Consider the following 23,283-nt stretch of genomic DNA (forward strand, 5'->3'; position numbering starts at 1 on the left):
CAACGCCGTCAGCAACTCCAACAACATCAACGTAGGCCTTGGTGAAACAGTCGACACTAGCAGCGTATATGATGCGTACAGTTCCGTCTCGGACCAAAATCAGTCATTCATTGGTCCATTCCCCCATTCCTTTGTGAAAGACTCATTGAATGTGACAAATCAGAATATGTCCAGTTTCATAGGTCAACTTCAATGAGACCTATATGACAGTTTACTCAATGAAATATGGTGAATTTAGTACCGTTGGAAAAGAATATATGTCTACTTTCCAGTGACACTAATCATTTGGTCATAGCTATCGTATTGAGTGAGTTATGGCCGTTTTAGCAAAGTATAACCGTTTTGTCCAAAAATTTGCAAGTCAGTAAACTTCGATAGAGCATTGTGAAATTTTTCGATTGAATTAGGTTGTGAACTTTATGTTACTAGAAAGCCACATGTGTCTACTTTTCAGAAAATTTTACGGTTCGCTGATACCTATTGTGACGAAGAAGTTATGACCGTTTAAGTGAGTGAAGATCATTCTACCCGAGAATCTGATTTTCATTGAAAACTCTTGTTTTGAGTTGTTATGTAATTTTGTTTCCTAAGATCTAAGTTTGGCTAAGTATAGCATGTATGATCTAAGAATGTATGGATATATTAATGATTAATTATTAGCCCAAGACTACTTTTGAGAAGTATGTAATGAACGTTGTAAATGTTATATACATTGTTCTTCGTACTACATGATTATGACACTAATCAATGAGAGTTGTTTCATAGACATCAAGGGGAGTCTACCTCACATGATGCTATCAAATGTAGATAGTGCGCTGTCATCTTTTTCCTTTCGATCAAGATTTTGTTTTTCACTTCAGAGGATTTTATTTTGCTTGACTAGGTTTTTACTGAGGCAAGATATGTGCACCATGCAACCTAGATATGCAACACAAGGGGGAGTGTTCCGAGAGAATTATTATTATACCCTTGTGTGTGTCTTCCTTATTAAGTTTCTTGTTAGAGATATATTCACATCTCTGTAATATATTAGGGCTCTAAATCCTACGAGATTATGGTTATGTAATGCCTATATATAGCCTCCATTATCAATCAATAAAGAGTTATGTTATGTTCCATTACGTTGTTATTATTCTCGTTTCGTTCCTCCTCAAAGAAATTGAATATTAGACATTTTTAATGTAAACCTCTTGCTTATTTCATTGTTTTAATTACATTATGTCACAAATATCATCAAAGTAGTGATAACAAAGTCATAGTTTTGCCATATGTAACGTTTTAAAAATAAGATTATCAAATATGTTATAGATTTTATTTTTTACTATTATAAATAGTTATATTAAACAAATATTCTAATTACACAAATTTTTTATGTTAATTGTGTCTTATAATGTTAATGGGTCGGGTCGGCCCACTTCTTGGCCCAACCCGGGCCCGACATGGGCTTGGGCCGTGGGCCGTGCTGAGCTTAATATTTAAGCTAATGGACCAGCCCGAATCCGATATGAAAAACAAATGGACCGGCTTGAGTTCGGTATGAGCATGGTTTTGGCCCACTCAAAATGGGCCGAGTCGGCCCGTTTGCCACTTCTAAGTGAATAAGTGGCAGAAATCTGTAAGAGAAGGAAGAACATGAAGGAGCGTTATGTGTACCCAAGATAACTAAGTAAAGAGACTGAAAATGGTGTTGGCCATTAGATGACATAATATTGATGCGGCTACTATGGCTTTACTTTCTCTACCACCCCATCGTGCATGCCCTAACCAAGAAGAAGAGGGGAAGATCTACTGGGGATCAAAACAAATTGTCATAAGACACGGCTAGTAGATGTAAGATCATATATATGACACGGCTAGTAAATGTAAGATCAAGAAAGTTTCTGGAAAAACTATGACATGGAAGAAGAAATCTACAATAAAGAGCTTGGCTAATGCTTTGGAGAAAGAAGTAGTTATGATTATCTCCCATCCTACAGAGAAACGAGATAGTTTTGAGTTAGTTTTTTATTAGGATTTGCAAAATCTTGTACGTACATAAACTATGATACCTTATTTTGGTTCCTAAGATAGGTTACATAGTTATCCCGCAATTGCGTGTTTATCACATACTTGTCATCTTTACTATTATAAAACAAGCAACCAGAGCTTCACCAACTTGTGAACTTCCGAATTTGATAATCTATCACAAATTCTCTCACAAAAACAACAATGACTATAATGATGAAAAAACCGAAAATAAAAATAAAAAGAAATTGTATATTGTAATGCGGAGAAAAACTAGGATAGTACAAATTTACTCACTCAATAACTACTCACACTCATAAGGTGTGTGGAATTTAATTTAATGAGTTTATAGCTAGTCTTCAACGAAACACTTCTGATTTTTTGTTTTTTCTTACTTTCTAAAAAAAATTGATCTTTACCTTGGAGCCCCTAAGGACTTGTCATTTTTCCTCTTTTCCCCTTCTCTATTGAAAGATAGAACGCGTAAATCGTACGTCGTTTAAATAAGAGGGGCTTTTATGTTGAAGGCGGTAGCCCAAAGCGAGCATCCAATTCCAACTCCTGGTTGTGCTTTTGCAGAACCAAGAAGACGAAGACGAAGGAACCATCAGACATGGCTCGGAGCATCTCCTACATAACAGGGTCTCAGCTCCTCTCTCTCCAACGCCGACCCAACAACATCGCCATCATCGATGTCAGGTGGGTTTTACATTGCTTCTCTCCTTTCTGTTAAAATAGCTCAGAATTGCTGATTGGGGATTTCATTTGTTTAAGGGATGACGAGAGGAGCTATGATGGGCACATAGCGGGGTCTTTGCACTATGCCAATGACACTTTCTATGATAAGATCTCCAATCTCGCTCAGGAAGTCAAAGGCAAAGACACCCTTGTTTTTCACTGTGCTCTCAGTCAGGTTTTTATTAAATCTCATCACTTTTTCCTGTTCTTGTTTCTTTTTTCGTGGTTGGGATTGTGAGCTTGGGTCACCCAGGGAGAGATGGATTTGATTTGTGTGTTGGAGTTTTTGTTTCTGAATAGTACTAGCATGAATTGTTTGGGTAGTTAAAGCAAGCTCATGAATAATGTGCATACCAAAAGTAAAACTATGTGAGGTGAGCTGATCAGCTTCATCTTGCCTAGAAATGCTATGGTTTGGGAAGATGATCAATTTTTCTTCTGTATTTTGTATCTTGAGTTGTGTATCTACTTGGAGTCTTGGATGAAGTTAGAAAAATCTGATCTTTTCTTGATATGTATAGTTGTGACATGAACTTTGTATTAACCATCTGGTGATTGAGTTTCAAAGAAGAGCCAATGTGATATCTTTTTGTAACCTTGAACCACAGAACAGTAGTAAATAAGTGTTGGTTTAGCATACTGAAGCAGTTAGCCACTTCTACTTACTTTACCCTCCTCTTATGTCAAGTAAATGAGTTAGGAGGAAATCCAAGAACAAGTCCAAATTGTTTTAACTTGGATGTACAACTTGAATTTAGAGATATTGATGTTTCACAAATTAATGCTTGACACTTTGTGGAAAGAATTTATACAAATCATGCAATTTTTATGATGGTGTTGTAGGTCCGAGGCCCTTCCTGTGCGCGGAAGTTTGCCAATTATCTTGAGGAGATGAAGGAAGAGACAGGAATCAAAGACATTTTGGTTTTAGAGCGTGGCTTCAATGGCTGGGAATCTTCTGGTAGACCTGTTTGTCGCTGCAACAACATTCCCTGTAAGGGTGAGATTGAGGCCAAGACTGAGAGTGCATGATGCTTTACTTAAACTGGCTGGGAAGCAAGCATTGTTCTATCTACTTGCCCGCTGTACTCTATCTAAGTTCAATGCTATACATAAACGATTTGCACTTCTGGTTGAGCTATGATACTCACATCTGTGCCTATATAAACATGTCCATGTATCAGACATGGTAATGAGATATCAGATTGAAGTCGAATCCAATTAAAAAACTGCATTGCAGATTTTAGATTGAAGTTGATTCCATCTAAGAAAGTGTTACCCACCTCAAATTTCCTTTTCCAAGCTGTTAATTTTTCATACAATTTGAAACCGCACTCCCCTCACTGTCATCTAGTCCGCAAAATGTGGAAAAAGATGAAATGCTCAATCCCATGTTTCTGATAAAATATAGCATTGGCACAGTTTAGATTGAAACTAGTTCGAAATCGCCAATTGGCCTATTAGCTCAGCTGGTTAGAGCGTCGTGCTAATAACGCGAAGGTCGCAGGTTCGAGACCTGCATGGGCCAACATTATTTTTCATTTGCTACCTTTTTGCATCTTCTTGTTGACTTTGTAAATGACAATTGTACCCCTGTTCGATCGACAACCTCGTCAAACAGCTCTTCTTCTTCTACTCCGTAACCAAATCCCAATCTAATCTTGGTTTCTGAATCCCATCGCCAACAGGTCAAGAAGCAGCAGCCATCTGAAAATTCACCCTCCTCCTTCTAAAGATGGTAAATTCCTCATACAAACCCCATTCAATTCTTAATTTCCGGGATTTTAATCGTAATTGAGATTTTGACCTCTTATGCAGGTTTGCGTAATGTGCCTGATTCCTCTTTTTCTCGTCCCAATCGTCAACCTCCTGCCTCTCCTCTTCGATTACCTAATGGTAAATTACATTCGTACTCTCCTAGAAAACCGAATTCAATATTCAAGTGTTACGTTTCAATTCAGAATTTATTTTTTTAATTTAAATTTTTGTAGGGGAAAATATATGGAGTTATGGGATGGGAGTACAGGAAGCCGGAAAGAGCTCCTCCGGCGTGTCCTTACAAGCCTGCCGCCCAAAACGATGCCAAGGTCAGTTGAATTCTCAGCTCTTTCATTTCATAAAATGATTTTACTACATTGATCGCCATTCATATATACTCTACTCAACTTAGGGTTGTATGTTTTAGTTTCGATCATTTGGAGTGTTTTTGGACTTTCGGTTGGAATGCTCTGGTAGTAAATGGGATGCTTTGCTGGGTTTCGTGGGTTAGCATTATTTACACTAATGATATGCAATGATTAAAGGGTTGGCCGGAAATGGTTTTGTTGGGATTGAAGGGTTAAACTGAACTATGTAGACCCTTCAATCAATCGCGGGGAGGGGGGGGAGATGGGGAGGGCACTAGGGCAGGATGTCATATATCATGTGAGTGACGTGATTGGTTAGATAGAACTGGCTTTGCTCCTAGTTTGTCTCCTGTTTTTGATTTAGTAAGTGAATCACTGGAGTAGCAATGTCATCCGATGGTAGCCTTATGAATTCATGAATTCATCAGTAATTGGATCTTAGTGGGAAAATTAGTGCTAACAAGTGAGAATGATGCCGTCATTGCTCATGGGCAGGGGAACAGCGGGTGATGCAGGAGCATGTAAGGGGTGTGCTTATCGCTCTTTCCACATGTTTTGGCATTTTTTTTTAGATCAGTGCTCAACCTGTTGACTGTCGTCCCCCCTCTCATACTTTTGTTCTTTGTTTGCTTTGTGGGACTTTTGTTTTATTATTGCTTTAGTCTCCTTTTTCAGGATTTTTAGGTATAAACTAGGATATTCATACAGTTGAAAAAGCCATGTTGGAAATGCAAATTGGTGTGTTTTTGTGTGTGTGTGTGGCGGGTGGGGGGGGGGGGGGGGGGAGTGCAAGGGAATGATACGTTCAATTGATACTAAGGGGGGTGTATTGTATTTGGATTCTAGTAGATTTTTTTTAGTGATAGATTTTGAAAGAATTTATGGATTTATTGATTTACAAAGACTCTTGGACAGATTTGTAAAATGTTTACAAACTTTTACAAATTCTTCCTAATAGAATTTTTCTGATTCATGTAAACTGTTCTTTGGAATTTCGTGGATTTTCATGGAGTGTTTGTACCTATTGCCTAAACCCAACAGAGGGAAAATAGAAAAGAGTGGGAATAGATAACCTCAATTTGATACCAGTAAAAGAGTGTTCTAATTATTGGTTGTAGTTCCACTACGTCATGGTTCATCATACTTTATTATAATTGGATTTGTTATGTATATATCTGTCATATGTCGAATACAACTTACAAAGACTTCTTAGCATTGTTAATAGATCTTTGTTAATGCTTGTCTTGGAGCATTATTAATAGCATTGTAAAGACATTCACAATGTTAGTGCAAATATTAATAAACAAAATGTTATCGGTAGCATTGTAAAGACATTCATATAAAGATAATTCAAGAAGAACATAAAAATTGAAAATCTTTCATCCCCGGACAGTCATGATTATAGCTTCATTGTGATTGCCCTCGATCAACAACGGGTTCAAGATTGGGTTCAGAATTCGGTTGAGGATTGGGTTCAGGATTAGGTTGCGGTCGATCTCTCCACATATGATTAGCTATCTCCATTCTCCAATCATTAGCTTCCTCTCTTTCTTGTTCTTGGGTTTGAAATTCATCCTCAGGATCATCATCCACTAGCGTTGGATCTTCATCCTCTGGTTCTTTGGTTTTTAGTCCTTATATTCATCTATAAGTTATCACATAGTGATAAGGAAATAAAGGTGCAGATCAAATCATAGAGACTACACATGTATATATCAATAGATTGAACCATAGAAACTGCACGTACATGTATATTGATTCCAAGATGATGATAGAAAACATCACTGATAAGATCGACAAATTCAAGGCAAATGAAGGAGACAAAGGAGAAACCCTAGAGGTTTTTCACATACCTGGTTGGCGGCTCCTTCGCGAAAAAAATCCTCCAGAAATCTTTGGTGTGGAGGTTGGATTTCTGTGGAGCCTTGCTATTTATATTGGAGGCTTTCTAATCCACAAGAATCAAATTCTATACAATTCGTAGAATTTTGGAATACCCTAACACTTATGTGGACTCATAAAAAGTTTTCAATGAATACCTTGTGATTTTTATGGACTTAAAATCTGAACATTAAAATCCAGATTGAATACCCAAATACTTCCACAAACTCTTTAAAAGTTGTAATAAATCATAATTGAATACCCACTAACTTTCCAAGTCTTAAAAAGTATTCAAAACTACTTGAAAATCAAAATACAATACACCCCTGTAAGTCAAGAAAGTTCAGATGAATGTCCTGAGAAATTTAATACATCTGAAGTTGGAGATTATACCTCTGAAATGAACATAGTTGCTGGAATACTTATCATTCACATTCTGATTTTGTGAACACTCCCTACTGTTTATATTGACAATTACTTCATTTCTACTTGTTGCTTTAATAGGATGAAAATCAAAAAAGAAAAATAAAACTCAATATTGTCTGGAAATATCTTAAGATCTCGAATTGTTCTTGTAAACTTATAAAAACTATATATAATTTCTGGCCCTATTATTTATAGGTGCTAACTCTAGTGTCATATAATGTATACATTGTCCTTAAATCATTTTATCTGTGTTGACACTCAATCATTTCAAATGTAAGTATTCCTTAAAATTACTCATCTCACCTGTGATTGCTGCTGAATAGTATCCAGTCGTGAATTCCTTATGGTTCTGATGTCTACGTTATGTACAATTGCATCTTTGGTTTCTCTGCTTGTTCCATTATATCAAGGCTGCTCTGGCTGTTTGCTGTACGTATTGAAATTTCCAATTATTTCAGGTTACAGAAAAACATGAACCTGGGTCACCGGAGCCTCTTGCAGAAACAGCGGCGGCTCCTCGAGTGGTAGAATTGAAGCAAGATTGAAGTCTGACCCTGGTTTCAGGCATCAAATAGGTGGGGGGGGGGGGGAACTTAATGAAAAAGAAACAGCAGCAAATTGGTGTAACATATGTACTTGATCTTAAAGACTTCCTAAAATCCTTCTTTTTAAATCCTTGCTTGTATGAGATCAGAGTCGTAATTGTGGTAGTCCTAATACTTCTATGTCACCTCAGTTTGAACATTACTAGAAAGGAATGTCTCATAAACATTTTTAGTTTCTTACACCTAAACCTCTACGGCGGGGAGCAAATAAGAGCTATTGGGCCTTGCAAGAAGAATATTTGGGCTAAAATTTATCCGTCGCTCAAACTATGGGTTTGCCGGACCTCAGTAAAACTGTAAAACCTTGAGATTGCAACTTCAGAGTTGAGTTGGATCGAAAAAAACTTCAGAGTTGGATTATCTCGCAAGATGATCAGGGACTTTTGAGACACAGCCGAGAATGAGATTGAAAATGATATGAAATAAAAGACATACAATCAAACATGATGAATTGGTAACCTTTGGTGTTTTTTTGTGCCTGGTTCTCAGTATCGGACCCATGTCTCTCATTTTGGGACATATGTTTATGATATTTTATCACTGCAGCTTGGAAATTGGGGGCAAATTACAGCGACTTCTATCAATATTATAAACTAGACCTGGAAAATCTTCGACCTCAAAATTGTTATAAAAATGCGAGGAAAGGAGGAGGAAAAAAACTACCTCGACGGCTCGACCCATTCGAATAAAATAAAATGAGCTAAAATATTGTAATCCTATCTGCTCGATCTGCCTCTCTTGAATTAAATAAACCATGTGGCCGTGAACGTGGATGGAATTTAGGTATATAATTTCGCTTCCACCAACCAGAATCTAGGGCAAAGAATCGGAGGAGATTTCAGACCAACAAAAAGAGAGAGAAATGAATCGGATGAGATCCCATCAGCCAGTGCATAACAGGTCACCAGAAATCAGGACCACCGTTGGATCGAAAACGACCCCGAAACATACAGTAATTATAATTTACAGACCTCTCTGTTAGATCCATCAGAATTGCTCATAGGTCATGCTAGGTCATGCTCCACTCTTAAATTTATTAGTGTTAAAAATCTGGAATATGTAAGTGGGTAGGTTAACTTGTAGCTCAGTGTGTGCTAGAAAAATTGGGGATGACTTTGCTGCAAAGTGATTTCTGGGTAGTCAAGTATAACTGTGACCCAACTACGTACAGCTGTTGAGATTTTGCTTAGGTTAAACCGTTTGATGCTTCTCTTACTTGCCTGCCAAGGCAAACCAAGATTTATAATGTGGATTCTATCTATCCTGATGGTGAACTTGTCTCTCTTAGAGGGTGTGCTAGTTTGTTTATTGGTTAGGTCAATATTGGCCTGGGTTACTTGTGAGGAGGGCAACTTATAAAGAATGTCATTTTAGATATTGAGGAGCTTTGACTAACTATCTAGAAGAAATGAGGAAGACCCAACCAAATGCGTACTTAGGGGATGAGATCAGTCGAGAGATACAGGTTGAGGAGATGTGCTAAAAAAATTAAACATGAGTACTGTGGTCCTTGCTATGGAGAGATACGAAGAGGATGCATAAACAATTATTTGATCAATTATATTTTAGTTGGGAATGTGAAAGAGAGAAAAATAAGTTGTAACAGATATTTTGGTGGATGAGCTATTAAGTATACCTACTAGCACCATGTATACCCAATAGAAGTATAGAAGTATAAATGTATAATTATACCATAATATTAGTGATCTTAGGATTTGCAAATTCATCTGACGTAGTTGAATAACTGGCAAAAATTGATACATGTATGCCATAATATAATGTATCACAAATGAATTTCACAAAACTCTAGCTCCACCGAATAAGGCCAATTCCCTTAACTTCGATCGAAGTCTTCCAAATTTAACGCAAAGAGTATCTATATATGCTTGCTCTTATTATATATTGAATCCATTTCAGCCGTCTTAATCTTGGAATCTCTTCTAGGCTCTTATGGAATCTCTGAATGCATATTGTTATGGAATCCTCGTCCACCCACTAGTTTTTTTGTTATTCACGAAAAGGACATGTCCTTTTCGGGGGGCCCAATGTTCATGTGCACTCACGTGAGCGAGCAAATGACAATCCACAACCGGAACTATAGTTATAGGGTCTCCCCACAGCCGAATGTAATACCTTCGGCATGAGACTCATTCATGCAGGGGCCCATGTGAAATGGTTACAGTCCGGTATTGCACCCAGACGCCCTGGCCACAGTAATGTTCTTAACGGCCCAACGAAAGCCGAGCCCACTAGTCTTTAGATTCTACTACTACTCCCACGATCTTTCAAGCTAGTTAGTAAGCATAACCTTTCCACATTAATTATGTTCCAATATATATTCCACTCAACTTATTCGCTTTCTTTCTTCTATTTTCCACCACTCAATAACATCAACTTTTGATGAACATTTTGGCATTTTGCCAAGTGAATATTATTTTAGCACGTTTCTAATCTTCAAATTAGAAGATAGGTTCCAACCATCTGTGGATTTTGTATTTGTAATTGAGGAAATTAATTGGGATTTAGTACCACTTCGAAGGATTAAAAAAAGTTTGCCATCAATTAGTATCAATTAGCTGCATGAATCGAAGTTGGACATTCTTCCCACCCTAAGCGTGTAGCACTGGTTTAATGAAAGATAGTATCACTAGACTACAATCTACGTAGCTACTGTAGTAAACTTAATTTGAAATACTAATACGAATTAATCTAAATTTTCTAAGTTTCCAGATCAGCAAGTGATTTCAAGATATATATAGAACCAAGTAGTTTTCTTAATTAAGTTTTTATGGTTACACTTGCTAGAAGCCATAGCCATTTATCTTAATTTGTGACCTTATGTTTTGGTCAACCACGCATGCCTCCCGGCAACGCAACCGGTCGGCCACTACACAATTCTTTCAACCAGTACGTACGCCATATTCATTCATTCATACTTACGTAGTCATCCCGGCCATGAATATGAGATCGATGTTTGATTAGATGAATATAAATATACTCAAGTTGGGTGTTGCTCATCTCTAACAAGGCCTTCACTACGTACTATATATGTCAGCACCATTAAATATACTAATGTCCGAGTGATAGCCACTAACAAAAGAGAGCTATGAGCCTGTGATGTAACATTTAATTAGCTGATTCCATCTTGTTTCATCAGTTCAATTAGTTTTGGGGAATGAAATTATCACCTTTTTCCCCCTCCTCTTTCTTCTGTTATTCACTAATATACGGTGTATAGTGTATACGTAATTAAGTATGAATTGGTCTGCCATTTAGTATGTGAAATCTTCACGTAGGTGAATATTCGATCCATATACGACCTAGAATTTCATATTCATAACAGTATCCGGTTGGCAGTTGACCTTGCCAATTAATGCTATCACGATCCAACGTAATAATTATACAGCTAACCCAATTACCCAAACACACCGGGGTTTAGGGTTTGTCTAACCCAGGAAAAAAGATGACGCACAGTGGGTGAGTCACTGAGATACAAGTAGACCAACATGTCCGGCCATGATCGATCACCTTCACCACTACCTGGCTTTCCTTGCTGTGCTCAGCTCAGAAAGCAACTTCCCGCCAAATCACGACTACTGGTTTGTTCGCTCGTCTCTGTCTTCTTTCTCGCTAAAGACATGTGCCAAATTAGCTTTCTACACCAGCAGCAATGGCTGGCTTTATACTGCAAACCCTAAAAGACCCAAACCCAGGCGGAAAAGTCTACGGTCTCTTTCATGCACCCTTCTTTATTTGGAGTAAGAGATTATAGGGGGTCTCAATCTCCCTAATAACAATACAAATTTAGAATTAATTCAACCATGACAAAGACGCAGGAAAAGATCGAGTTGGAGGGTTATCTTAATCCCACGTTAACACTTAACACCATTGGTTTTGCTGCTCTTGCATGCGACACACGGGCCTGTTTCTTGGATTATTAGAGAGATTTTTTGGGAGATAAAGTTAAGAATATATGTTCACGAGGATAGAGTTCAAAGCATTTTGATGGGGCTATATATTGGGCTAATCAGTATATTGTTTCATCAATAATTACTCGTCAATTATCTTCATGTTGATGACTCGGATTACTGGCTAGTTGCTACGTACTTCTTCTTATCTCCTGCTCTATTAGAATGTTAACATGTAAAGTTCTTAAAACGTGTTACATGATTGCATAGTATCTGGCAAATTACTTAGCATAAATTAAGAGATCGGTACTTCACAACTTTTTTTAATTTTTACAACAATGGTTTTCATTTATCATTTATATTATTATTATTATTATTATTATTATTATTATTATTATTATTATATATCCAGAGTGTACAGTTTTACTCGTGGGGAGTCGTGACTAGTACTTGTAAATTTAAATTTTTATGTATTCGTAACCAATAAAATTCACACTTGAGGGCTAATTAAAACAATCTGAAGATGGATGGTATCCACTCATTACCCAAACAACCAAAAAGACTTATCTCTAAACGTTTGGCACACGAGCTTAGCATGTGCACAAGCTAAGCTTAATAAATTATAATCATAGAGTTAAGCTTGTGTGGAACTGTGGAAGAATTAGTTACCAATTGCCAATACATAAATGGAAAAGGAGTAGTATTAAAATTCCATTATCTATGCTTTATTGTTGCTCGGTTGCTCCTACCACTGGAAATGCAGTAGACCAAGGTGATGCAATGTCAGCGGAATTCGGTGGAATATTCCTCCATGAGCAAGCACTTAACCAAGATTCACAATCCATCTTGGCCGTCGATTATTTGAATTATTATACTCTCTCTCTCTCTCTCAGGAATCCAAAATTGATGACATGCTACTTATGACCTCACTCTATCATTAGGAGGTGTCATTTCTAAATTTTGGAGCAAACCTCGATCACTTAGTTTTTATGGTTTTATTTCTTTTACAAATAAATATTTGTAAGTAGCTATATTATGTCTTTTCACGATGTCAAACATGTAACCAAAGTATTAATAGTACAGTAACTTGAGTGTATTTTCTTCCATGAAAGAAAAATCATTAAGGATGAAGCCTCTTAACATCTAAAGCATCATGAAAGAACAACGTGACTTGTGTGTTTGTTTTCTAAGTAAATACCATATATCAGCTTAAAAGGAGATATGTATTGTGTCAATTACTAATTATTTAATATATGGGTATAAGTTACACGTTATTAATTAGTTTCCATGCTCCTACATACCACAAAATCATCTCACTATTTTCCAAATACGATTTTAGCCACCAAAAAGCACATAATACAGCAAAACCACATCACCCACTAACGGTACCAATTCAAAAAAGAAAATCAGACCATCAAAAGTTCAAAATTGAGCTTTATAATATTGAAACTTACAACCTGGGCTTTATAAGATCGAATCATGAATATTGAGCATATTGTTTACTCACATGTTTGAAACCCATAACTCAAAACACCGCAAACAATCAACATCCCTCAGATTGAATATGTAAGCCAGCACTTGACATCAAATTTGTTTGAGAAATTACAGAAGCAAATGAAGAACATAAGAAGTATGAGAGAATCCCCAAATTGAAAGTCAGAAACCCAAAATCAACCCTATAAATTAAATGAGAAATGAAAGCTCATGGAGTAGATGAAACCTAGAGATGAGCGATGGAGCCGAAAAAAATAGCGAGAAGTCGATGCTTATGTGGAATACAAATTCCTTCTAATATTCCCGTGTCAAAGTTCCAGTTTTTTAAAGTTCTATCGTATTTTTTAGCCAAACAAGAGATTTATCTCAAGAGATTTTAAAAACCCTGTTAAATGTCATCTCTCCCCTCAAAATACCTTATCCAAACAATGTATTAGAGTGAATGTTCGCATTTTAAATTTTGTCATTCAAATATTTAATAAAAAATTCAATTTTATATGAATCGGTCTTTTTTTCTTAAAAATATCTCAAAGTAAACAGTACGAAAAAGTGGAGGAAGATTGGATAAAATTAGACAATTAGTGATCAAAATCAGAAGCTTTCTTGAAGCCTCCGCCAAGCTAAGCACGTGAGTGGACCGTCCACAAAATTAGAAGACATGTGACGGCGGCTGACGCTCCGCATATGTGCGCGGGTGACCCCACGCCCTCTGACCGAGACGAGCGAAAGACTACTCCTGAGATCGGGCCCAATGTATCGCGATAAGATTCCAACTTCTCCGTAACGGAGTCGATGGAAGTGTTCGAGGTGGCGCCCATTAATTTAATTAAACAAGGTCCAATGATATTGAACCGTTTCGATGCCACGTCACTCTGGTGCTGGGTTTGCTTTGCTTTTCTGGATAAGATGTGCCATGGAAGCATATCCTAGAAAAGGCTTTTTTTTTATTTGACAAAAAAAAAGACTTTTTTTTTCAAATTTGAATTTATATGGGTTTAAAGAATTTGTAAGTTGACCAATAACTAAATTTTATAGGAAAAAGTAGTTATTTTTTTGGGTGATGGGACACTGTAAGACACTTGTCTTTAATGAATTTGATAATGTATTTTAATGGATTGATACAATACATAATACATGATAGCGATCATAGCGTGAATATTAAAATGTAGGCGAACTCGAGTATTTTATTTAAAATTATTTGAAAAGCTATATACAAAATTACAAAGTCTTAGAGTTAGAAAATTATTTCATTAGTTTTTTTTAATTAGACGGTGAACGATTAAAGTTTATTAAAAAATAATTCTAAAAATCCGAATCAAATAAACATAAAATCATAAAATTAACTCTAAAACTAACGAACTCTAACACATTGAAATGACATGCACAATACCTAGTTACCTACTTGATAGCAAACACCAAACCTGACACATGATTATCAAAAGCCTCATCTATAAGTTGTCTCAAACGATCTCAGAAATTAATGTGCACAGTTCTGTTCAGTGAAATGTGATATTAATATTGATGACAAAAGCTACAAAACTAATTAGTCCGAATATGTCATTAGGATTTTTCATTCATTTTAAACTTTCTTTAACTGTATATAACTCGTTACTTTGAGAAACTCAAAAGGTGTAAGATGTATGTAGAAGCAAAATTAAGAAACATCTTATTGAATACCAAATAAGGGAATAATATTATGAAGATTCTTACGTCTTATGAGAATATCGGAAAAATATCACAATGGTAACTGCTTTCCTTTTTGGAGATCGTTTTGTAATACGAGTTCCACACTTCCACATTGAAACCCGCCAACCCAACCTTGACTAGTTTTGCGCCAGAATCTCGCGTCTCCTCCGACGAGATTCACACACAAGAAGAGAACCAGGTTAAAAATCAACGACAAAGAAAGCAACGACAACAAGAACAACAAGCCAGTGAATCACAAGCTCAAACTCCCCTCAAGTCAGAGAGAAGAAGAAGAAGAGGGTCCGCTTCAACTCTCTCTCTCTCTCTCTCTCTCTCTCTCTCTCTCTGTTCTTTTTATGTTACTCCTCAAATCTACTTCTTTCTGAAACAACAGGGTCAGCTCTCACAAACAAAAGCAAAGCAAGTAATCGAAACAGAGGAACAAGAAGAAGAAGACATGGGTATTCTTCATGACGACGTCGTAATCATCACAGAGCCAGAGAAAGAAGGCGACCCAACTGTGCTTACCATAAATTGCCCAGACAAAACAGGCTTGGGTTGTGACTTGTGTCGCATCATTCTCTTTTTTGGACTTAGCATTGTCAGAGGAGGTGAGACCCTTCATCATTCTTCCGTTGCTACTTATAGATTCAACTCAAAGATCAGAAATTTGAATATAAAGTTTAAATTTTTATGTCTTTTGATTTCTCTACTGATTTCAAAGTATCAAATTTGTCAGATGGGTATCTGTGATGTTTCGATTAATTTGTGATACAAGTTTGTGGGTGCTTGAAGTTTAACGTGTTTGTCCTTTTGTATTGAAGATGTATCAACGGATGGGAAGTGGTGCTTCTTAGTGTTTTGGGTGGTGGGGAACTCAGAAACAAGGTGGGGCTTGCTGAAGAAGAGGTTAATGGAGACTTGTCCTTCTTTTTCTTCAGCTTCTGGGATTTCCTTTTATTGCCATGAGTTGCAGCCCCCAAAGCCTCCAGATGTATTTCTTCTCAAGTTCTGTTGTTATGATCGGCAAGGGATTTTACATGGTAATTTTGGATTTTAGAATTTGATTATTGTTTTTGTAATTGCATGTTTTTTAGTTGTGAATGAATCTCTTTTTTTTGGATGAGCAATTCATTCTCCAAATTGTTGATGAACCTAGTGAAGTTATTGAGATGATGGAACTAACAATATTAGGTAGCTTCCTAAGAGTAGGAATTCTGATTGCAATTCATAACATCGGAGATGGAACTTTGATTTGAAGGTTTGCTTTGAGCAGTGATTGATGGTTCACTTATTTGTAAATATTGTGTAGATGTGACTGAGGTTCTATGTGAGCTTGAGCTAACCATAAAGAAAGTCAAGGTATCCACCACTCCAGATGGAAAAGTGATGGATCTGTTTTTCGTCACAGACACCAGGTACAACTAATTTCTCTGTTTATTCTCCTCAACAGTCAACATTATATCAGGTGATTTCTGGCCTTTGTTTTGGCTGTTTCTAGTGTCTATGAAGTTTTTATGTCGAAAATTAATCAGTTGAGTGGAACTTCAAATGGAATGATAGAATTGTCTACAAGTTTGATACGCGTGTCTTGCATAAAATGTGAACTGTTGGCTGGCCGAATCATTCCAGTGGTTATGGCAATTGCAATGATGTTCCATGGTCTCATGCGGACTGGTGTCCGACATCATTTCATTTGCATATTTGAAGATTTTGATGCATCTTTTCCACTTGCTCGTCAAGTCTTCCTCTTTTATGTTGTGTCCAAAACTTGATTTGTGAGTGTGATGGAAAGACCCAAATTATTCCAAATTTTCATCTTTTTGTGTAGTGGAACATTTTATTTTTTCCCCTTCTTGAAACACCTTTCGAGATTAGAGAAGATTGAAGTTATTGAATGGGATATGCCTCATCCAAATTTTGCATATAACCAGGTACATATGAGATTAACACTCTGACGATATATTTTTGTCAGGGAACTTCTGCATACAAATAAGAGAAAGGACGAGGTATCTGACCACTTAAAAGCTGCTACAGGCAATGCCATGATAAGTTGTGATATTGAAATGGTCCGTTCTGAGATTACTGCATGCTCTCAATCGCCTTCATTTCTCCCGTCCCTTCTTATGGAAGACATGTTTCATTTGAAAATGCCTGATGAACTCCCAAGTGGATTACTCACCTCTAGCTGTGTTTCCGTGAATATGGACAACTCGCTCAGTCCTGGCCACACACTCGTCCAAATCATGTGCAAAGATCACAAAGGCCTCCTTTATGATATAATGAGAACTCTAAAGGATTATAATATTCAGGTAAATTTATGTGATATCTGATAACAAGAATCAAATTTCATCCTTACAGAAGCCGTTTAGGTTGCAATATCTGATCATGTGATAGTGATTATGAACCAGATCTCTTATGGGCGCTTCTCTATGAAACAAAGAACCTGTGAGATTGACTTGTTCATCATGCAAGCTGATGGTAAGAAGATACTTGATCCAAGCAAGCAGAATGCTTTGAAATCTCGGTTACAGATAGAACTACTCCGTCCTCTCAGAGTAGCTGTTGTTAGCAAAGGTCCTGATACAGAGCTGCTGGTTGCTAATCCCGTGGAATTATCTGGGAAGGGTCGGCCTCTTGTTTTTTATGATATAACCCTTGCTCTCAAGCTGCTGAACACTGGCATATTTTCGGTAATTACCTGATATATTCATTATTTAGTGTTCAGTTCTTTTCATGCAGACCCTTTTGATGCAAATGGTATAAGCATTATTATAGTTTTATGAGGAAATTATAGTCATATTACAGGGTTTCAACCATTTTGTTATAAAAAGGCTTGTTGTCCGGATCAGTCTACTTTTTATCTTTTTCTATATCTGGCTAAAAATGCTCTCTGATTATTATGCAGGCCAAGATTGGAAGGCATTTAGTTAAAGATCGGGAATGGGAAGTTTATCGAGTCTTGCTTGATGAAGGAGATGACTTGCCAGTTCCAAGGAATAAGATTGAGGAACGAGTTTGGAAGATGTTGATGGGTTGGGAGTGATACCAAATTCTGTTGCCATTGTTCTTGGATCGCTGCATGCTACTGTACAGCTATATCACTACCTGCAATCTCTGGAATGTATATTGTTAAAAGGCCAAAGCAGTTGCATAGTTTGACGTTTACAACTTCTGTATAGTATGAATGAGAAGATATCAGTAATGGGGACATGGAAAAGAAGAGTTCAAGTACAGTTATGATGGCACTTGCATATTGTTGTACAAAGGTAGATATATAATGGCGGCATCCCTTTCATGTTCTTATAATCTTAAGTAAGCCTCTGGTGATGTGGTTGGTAGAAGCTAGGACCAAATGTGCAGTTCAACATTTCCAAGCAGTCTTATCTATATTGTATATAGCTCTGTAGGCTAAGTTGCTGAAATATAGTAGAAATCTCTTTGCCATTGCCAAATGGAGATGCTTCAGTGTTCTCTCTCTCTCTCTCTCTCAACCAGGACATATTTCTAAACTGTTAACATGTGCATAAATGGAATAATGTTTTAAGAACTCTTATCAGCTCCCAAATCTAGTCCTTTTTAAAGATTTAGTCCAGCAAAAGCACATCTGTGCATTATAGATTCCTCTGATGCTCTTCCAAGCAAGTTGGGTCCAGTTTCTTTGGCAAAGACCACTGTCCTTAATTTTTATTCAAAACTTTGGTTTCGCTGTGGTTCTGTTGGTTGTCCTCATTCCTACGAATGAAGAGCTGACAAAGCCTGAGCTTGCTATTAGTATTCTGCTTGCATCATATGTACAAGTGGATTGTTTGTTATGTATTTTGTAATTTGTATTCCAATATAGTAGCAATATCTATTTTATGCATGAATTTGAGGCCAAATAATCTTCCCTGGACAGTGACTATCAAGCCCTACAATTCTGTTCAGGTATGAATTTTGTCTGTCTATTTGACTAATTTAAAGGTGTGAATTAAAGGTATTTCACTATTTCAGGTCAAAAGTTCTCCCACTTTCACGAGTGCACATAAAATTTGAGCTTCAATGGAGTTCACTGCAACTTGAGCACTACGTGACACTCAATGGAAACCCAGGTAAATGCTAAAGCACATTATAGATAGAACCAAGGAAGAATCTATTAGAAATAAAAAAAATCTTGAAAAGAGAATCAATCGGAATAGAACCATGGAGACCAACAAAGTAAATGTGCGAGTCTCACGAGTATACCAATTGCTGTACCAACTTCCTGTAAAGTCATTGTATTCCAGAATGTGATCTCAGCAAGTATTTCAGTTCAATCTCAGGTTCCTTCTTAACTTTTTTTTTTGTTTTTTTTTGGGGGGCTACAGGCTTGAAGGAGGCGAAGACAAGATCAAATTGAACTGTGGCCCTTTTCTTCAAACATATTGGCTCTTTTATGATCTTTGTGAGTGACTTTTCTATGGTGGTTAACGTCTTGGCTTTTCTGTAGTACGTCCAATTGATCACATTATTAGTCTTCTGTGCATAATCATTTATGATATGTGAAAGTTTTGTTCTGGTAAATGTGTGTCAGTTCACAAATTTGCAGTTTTACACGGCTTCCTCGAACACAAATAAAGTTTATGAGCTCCTATTTCATTATGTCAAATTGCACTTTGCTTAAAATAGAAGCTCTTTATGAAATATAGATAGAAGCTAGTACATATGTACTGAAAATTTGAAACTACACTATTTTTCCTACTAATAATACAGAAAAGATAAAAAGAATTTTTTTTTCAACCAGCAGAAGATAGATTAGTATAAAAGAAAACCAAACAGAAAGACAATCTCGTCTCGTTTTTCTGTCTCTACAGCTTCCAATATATTCCGAGTTTATGCAGGATTCCAGAAACTACGCCCCAGAATGTAATTTCAGCAAATATGACATATAAGAGGGTTCCCAGCCTCTCTGAGTGCCATACATTGTTAAAGACATGCTCCTGGATCCAGTTCACCTGTTTCAGTGGTGTTTTGTTCCAAGATTCATTAGATTAAGTTTATATGAAATTTATGTCAAAGCAATTGAAATCTGATATGGTTGTATAACTTACTAGTGTATTGTCTGGAGATTCATAGTACCATCCATTTACAAATCCTGCAAAGATTCCCTGAGCTGCCATCACAAACACTAGCATTGCATTCATTCCTATCCATTCCAGGAATAAGAATGGTGTCCGATAGCCCCAAACATCAATCTGTTTGCAAATAAAAGATAATGTCATTAGTTCCACAAGAATGGTAAGTGTTGAGTACTGCTTGCTATAGGTTAAACATATGAATTGTTCTATACCAGCAAGTAAAATCCAGAAAAAACTAATCCAGCTGCACCAGCTGTGAAACAAACATAGCTGAAGCTGTATAGTTGCTTATTGATAGGAATTGCTGCACGAAAGTAGATAAATAGTAAGGGGTTAAAAACCATAGATTTCTTGATGGTTCATAATTATTAGTCATTATAACTTGAGGGAGACAGTTATCTTGATGGTCAAGAAATTTCACCATCTGTAAAATGTAGAATGATGGCTATGACAATTAAGACAAGCCCCATTGAGACCCATTGCTTGAGCCTCTCTGCGTGACCCTGCATCAGAATTGAGAATTCATTTTCGTCATCCTTGTTGAAGTTTCCAAATTGAAAGTAACTCAGTAGTACTACTATTATGTAAGCTTCTAGAATATGAGTAGTAACCTTGAAGTGGATCAAAATGTGTCCATAATGGATGCCGATTGTGCCACTAAGAATAGCTGAGATTGAACTAAGAAAGAAGCAACAAAAAGAGTTATTATTTCCGGCTCTTGTCAGAGTAACGTTATTCGTACACTGTTACTCAAAGCATACCTCAAAAGGCCTTCTGGTTCAAAAGGACCTCTGCACCAGCTTGGAGCTCCCTTTCTAAAATGACCAGCACTGGGAGAACTAAGCGTGCATGCCTACAAGTTGTCACAAGTAAAGGATAAATCATATTTATCAACACAAATCTTATTTTTCGTCTCCCAGTTTCAATCTTTCTGCTAGTATATATTATCCTCTAGTCTCTATCTCAGCTACATGCCTAAACCCACACCAGCTAACCCCTAAATTAGAAATGAATCGAATGATCCTTTTTTTTTTTGACATAAACACAAAATAGATAATAGGATCCTGTGTTTGGTTAAAAATGCAGTGCAGCAGATCAAATATTAGAGTTAACCTTCAAACGGCTCCAAACAGGTTGATTGTAGAGATGGTTTATGCCCCAGACCTGTCGATCCACATACCCAACTGCATTGCAAGCAGGTCCTAGATGTCCTCTCATTCCACACTCAACCTTAAATTAAGCATTGTCAGAAATCACATTAGTTATGGTAAAATTTGCACATTTATACTCATATACTGAACACAATTAGCCTACCAAGTATTTCTTCGTCGATCCGTCCTCATGGTGTACGACAAAACTCCAATCCGGAACGTATAGCGAAAATGTTGTAATCATGTAGACCAGGAAGGCAATAAATCCTCCAATCCTGGATTGTAAGAAGCAAATTAATAGTGAAACATTAAATCTTGGATAGGGAACTTATGAGGATACATGACACCAAGCGATTAATATGTTTCAATCATCACTTACCACTGCCATTTATATGCAGTGAAAATAGAGACCGGTCCAGATTCAAGAACAGTTGGTCTGAGTTTGGTGGTAAATGTCTCTATTAGAGCAACAACAAAGTAGACCAATGCTATTCTCTGTTTATCATTAACAAATCACACAATCCATACATAAAAATTAGAATGGGAAAAACCAAAAATGTAGGGCTTAGAAGACATTAAACATACCTGGAGGATGCCAAACCACCTAATTTGTTTCATGTCAACTCCATAAACTAGTTCACCGGGGGCATGAGAGTATCCACCTGAGAATTGAAGCAAACAACACTGGTTAGTTAAGCAATTTAAGTACGACGTACTTCTTCACTAGTAAATACCAGTTTTCTTTGATAGAGAAGGACAAAATCTTAGTTTTTTAGTTACCTTGCAAAATGATTCCCCAAAAGAAAAGCTTTATTGTTCTTAGAATAATCTTCTTGACAGCATCACTGGTCTTGGGAATTCTCTGCAAATCACAAAAATAACAAATTCTAACTTGCATACAAACCAATAATTGGAACTAATTTGGCTCAGTTAACCATCGAGATCCATGTTAGACAATAAGACATGTCAAACCATGCAAAGAGCTGGTTCTCGAGTATTAAAGTTATCATGTAAATATATTACACGACTCCTAAACCAGAAATTAACTTGTCATTTCTACCTAGAGCCGGTTCTAAAACACTGAAAGAGGAGTTGTAAATACCTTGAGAGCAAGGGCAATGGCGACACCAACGATAAAGAGGAAGAAGGGCATGACAAAATCAGCCAAGGTACATCCATTCCATGGCGAGTGGTCGATTCGAGCGTATGCTCCCCCGGCATCATCCACCAATATCATGACCTGCACACACACCATCAGCTTAATTAGTTAATATCTTCCACTGTATCTGGAAATCTGATATTTTAGACGTAATAAACATACCACAATGGTGAGGCCTCTGAATGCGTCCAAAGTAGCAACCCTCTTGCTCTTCTGCTTAACCTGCAGTGGTTGTTCCTCCTCACCCTTGACATGCTCCACCGGAGGCTCCGTCGTCACAGCTTTCTTCTCCTCCACACGGTCAATGACATCTCCACCACCTGTCACAACCTCCTTCTTTTGCTCTTCTTCTTCATTGACCTCAGGCACTGGTTTATTCCCGAACCCTTCTTCCAACGTCTTAGCATCATCCTCCACCATAATGTCTAAGCCCCTCTTCTCTACTCTCCGCACTGAATGAAGTACTACTTAACGTATAAGTTAGCAATATTCAGTTATAGTAACAGCAGTCGTGAGAGGAGCTGAAGCAGGAAGAGCAAGATTCAGCAAGACAATCGCTATAGAACAAGAAGAGGCCGGCCTTTGTTGGCTTTGACCGGAGACAATGGGCCATATATATAGTTAAACAGAGAGAGAAAAACACATGTAGGTGGTGATGATCATTGTTTTTACGAACGAGTCGGACAAATCAAGGAACTTGACAAGAACGACAGAAATGTGGTCTGGATGGATCGGATTCCATAGTATGGTGGGTACGTACGTACGTTACCTGTAAGAGCTTTAATCTATAACTAATCCTCGGACAAAATGGTTGGTTAATTTGCAGGCACATTTCATATTACATTATATTAGGGTAATACACGTAGTCTGTTGTGAAACCTAATTTGTTTGTTCCCGGCCGGACTGCAATATAATCCTCATGAACTGCGCGATTTAAGTATAGATACGCATTTGTAAATGCAGTCAACCTCAATCAACTTTATTGAGGTCAGATCATACTACAAAGTTG

The 23,283-nt window shown here is 37.1% G+C and overlaps 4 protein-coding genes and 1 non-coding gene across 7 annotated transcripts in view; 4 read left to right on the top strand and 1 right to left on the bottom strand.

Annotated features, from left to right (window-relative positions):
• LOC126800679 (uncharacterized) overlaps nt 1–7,955 on the top strand; it is a 51,300-nt gene extending 43,345 nt beyond the window's left edge. The window contains exons 2-5 of the mRNA XM_050528081.1: nt 4,465–4,480; nt 4,561–4,638; nt 4,734–4,829; nt 7,634–7,955. Coding sequence (XP_050384038.1) covers nt 4,478–4,480; nt 4,561–4,638; nt 4,734–4,829; nt 7,634–7,720 — 264 coding nt within the window. The 5' untranslated portion in view covers nt 4,465–4,477 and the 3' untranslated portion in view covers nt 7,721–7,955. The remainder of the gene's footprint in view (nt 1–4,464; nt 4,481–4,560; nt 4,639–4,733; nt 4,830–7,633) is intronic.
• LOC126800676 (dual specificity phosphatase Cdc25) lies at nt 2,519–3,998 on the top strand. The gene is made up of 3 exons (XM_050528075.1): nt 2,519–2,703; nt 2,779–2,917; nt 3,586–3,998. The coding sequence occupies exons 1-3, from the start codon at nt 2,618–2,620 to the stop codon at nt 3,772–3,774; spliced, it is 414 nt and encodes a 137-aa protein (XP_050384032.1). The 5' UTR covers nt 2,519–2,617; the 3' UTR covers nt 3,775–3,998.
• TRNAI-AAU (transfer RNA isoleucine (anticodon AAU)) lies at nt 4,197–4,270 on the top strand. Its single transcript has one exon. It is a non-coding gene; the product is annotated as a tRNA-Ile (tRNA).
• A 7,108-nt stretch (nt 7,956–15,063) lies between the features above and the next one.
• Nucleotides 15,064–19,879, top strand: LOC126797531 (ACT domain-containing protein ACR10). 2 transcript variants are annotated; one of them, XR_007672439.1, is made up of 10 exons: nt 15,064–15,168; nt 15,263–15,479; nt 15,693–15,911; nt 16,181–16,286; nt 16,844–17,180; nt 17,280–17,561; nt 17,777–18,137; nt 18,862–18,959; nt 19,215–19,291; nt 19,728–19,879. XR_007672439.1 is itself a non-coding variant. In XM_050524170.1 (6 exons), the coding sequence occupies exons 1-6, from the start codon at nt 15,326–15,328 to the stop codon at nt 17,912–17,914; spliced, it is 1,236 nt and encodes a 411-aa protein (XP_050380127.1). In that variant the 5' UTR covers nt 15,078–15,325; the 3' UTR covers nt 17,915–18,346. The 2 variants fall into 2 exon arrangements, 1 of the variants encoding a protein (XP_050380127.1); XM_050524170.1 differs by lacking the exons at nt 18,862–18,959; nt 19,215–19,291; nt 19,728–19,879 and having other exon boundaries at nt 15,078–15,479; nt 17,777–18,346.
• On the bottom strand, nt 19,515–22,814 carry LOC126797529 (uncharacterized). 2 transcript variants are annotated; one of them, XM_050524168.1, is made up of 13 exons: nt 22,437–22,814; nt 22,218–22,355; nt 21,896–21,977; nt 21,701–21,777; nt 21,495–21,610; nt 21,279–21,390; nt 21,078–21,194; nt 20,726–20,817; nt 20,576–20,642; nt 20,386–20,467; nt 20,177–20,268; nt 19,938–20,081; nt 19,515–19,841 (listed from the first exon to the last, which is right to left on the bottom strand). In XM_050524168.1, the coding sequence occupies exons 1-13, from the start codon at nt 22,692–22,694 to the stop codon at nt 19,695–19,697; spliced, it is 1,524 nt and encodes a 507-aa protein (XP_050380125.1). In that variant the 5' UTR covers nt 22,695–22,814; the 3' UTR covers nt 19,515–19,694. The 2 variants fall into 2 exon arrangements, with proteins under 2 accessions (XP_050380125.1, XP_050380126.1); XM_050524169.1 differs by having other exon boundaries at nt 19,746–19,841; nt 19,966–20,081.
• Nucleotides 22,815–23,283: the final 469 nt, after the last annotated feature.

Source organism: Argentina anserina, chromosome 6 (assembly GCF_933775445.1).
Source record: "Argentina anserina chromosome 6, drPotAnse1.1, whole genome shotgun sequence".
Classification (NCBI taxonomy): domain Eukaryota; kingdom Viridiplantae; phylum Streptophyta; class Magnoliopsida; order Rosales; family Rosaceae; genus Argentina; species Argentina anserina.

Bases quoted from the DNA above. Each gene is read 5' to 3' on its own strand.
- LOC126800676 (XM_050528075.1), top strand. From the start codon at position 2,618: ATGGCTCGGAGCATCTCCTACATAACAGGGTCTCAGCTCCTCTCTCTC. The intron at 2,704-2,778 runs GTGGGTTTTACA...CATTTGTTTAAG, and splicing joins ATCGCCATCATCGATGTCAG to GGATGACGAGAGGAGCTATG. The intron at 2,918-3,585 runs GTTTTTATTAAA...ATGGTGTTGTAG, and splicing joins TTCACTGTGCTCTCAGTCAG to GTCCGAGGCCCTTCCTGTGC.
- LOC126797531 (XM_050524170.1), top strand. From the start codon at position 15,326: ATGGGTATTCTTCATGACGACGTCGTAATCATCACAGAGCCAGAGAAA. The intron at 15,912-16,180 runs GTAATTTTGGAT...AATATTGTGTAG, and splicing joins TCGGCAAGGGATTTTACATG to ATGTGACTGAGGTTCTATGT. The intron at 16,287-16,843 runs GTACAACTAATT...TATTTTTGTCAG, and splicing joins TTTTTCGTCACAGACACCAG to GGAACTTCTGCATACAAATA.
- LOC126797529 (XM_050524168.1), bottom strand. From the start codon at position 22,694: ATGGTGGAGGATGATGCTAAGACGTTGGAAGAAGGGTTCGGGAATAAA. The intron at 21,778-21,895 runs GTAACTAAAAAA...TTCAATTCTCAG, and splicing joins TTGGGGAATCATTTTGCAAG to GTGGATACTCTCATGCCCCC. The intron at 21,391-21,494 runs GTAAGTGATGAT...CTTACAATCCAG, and splicing joins ACTGCATATAAATGGCAGTG to GATTGGAGGATTTATTGCCT.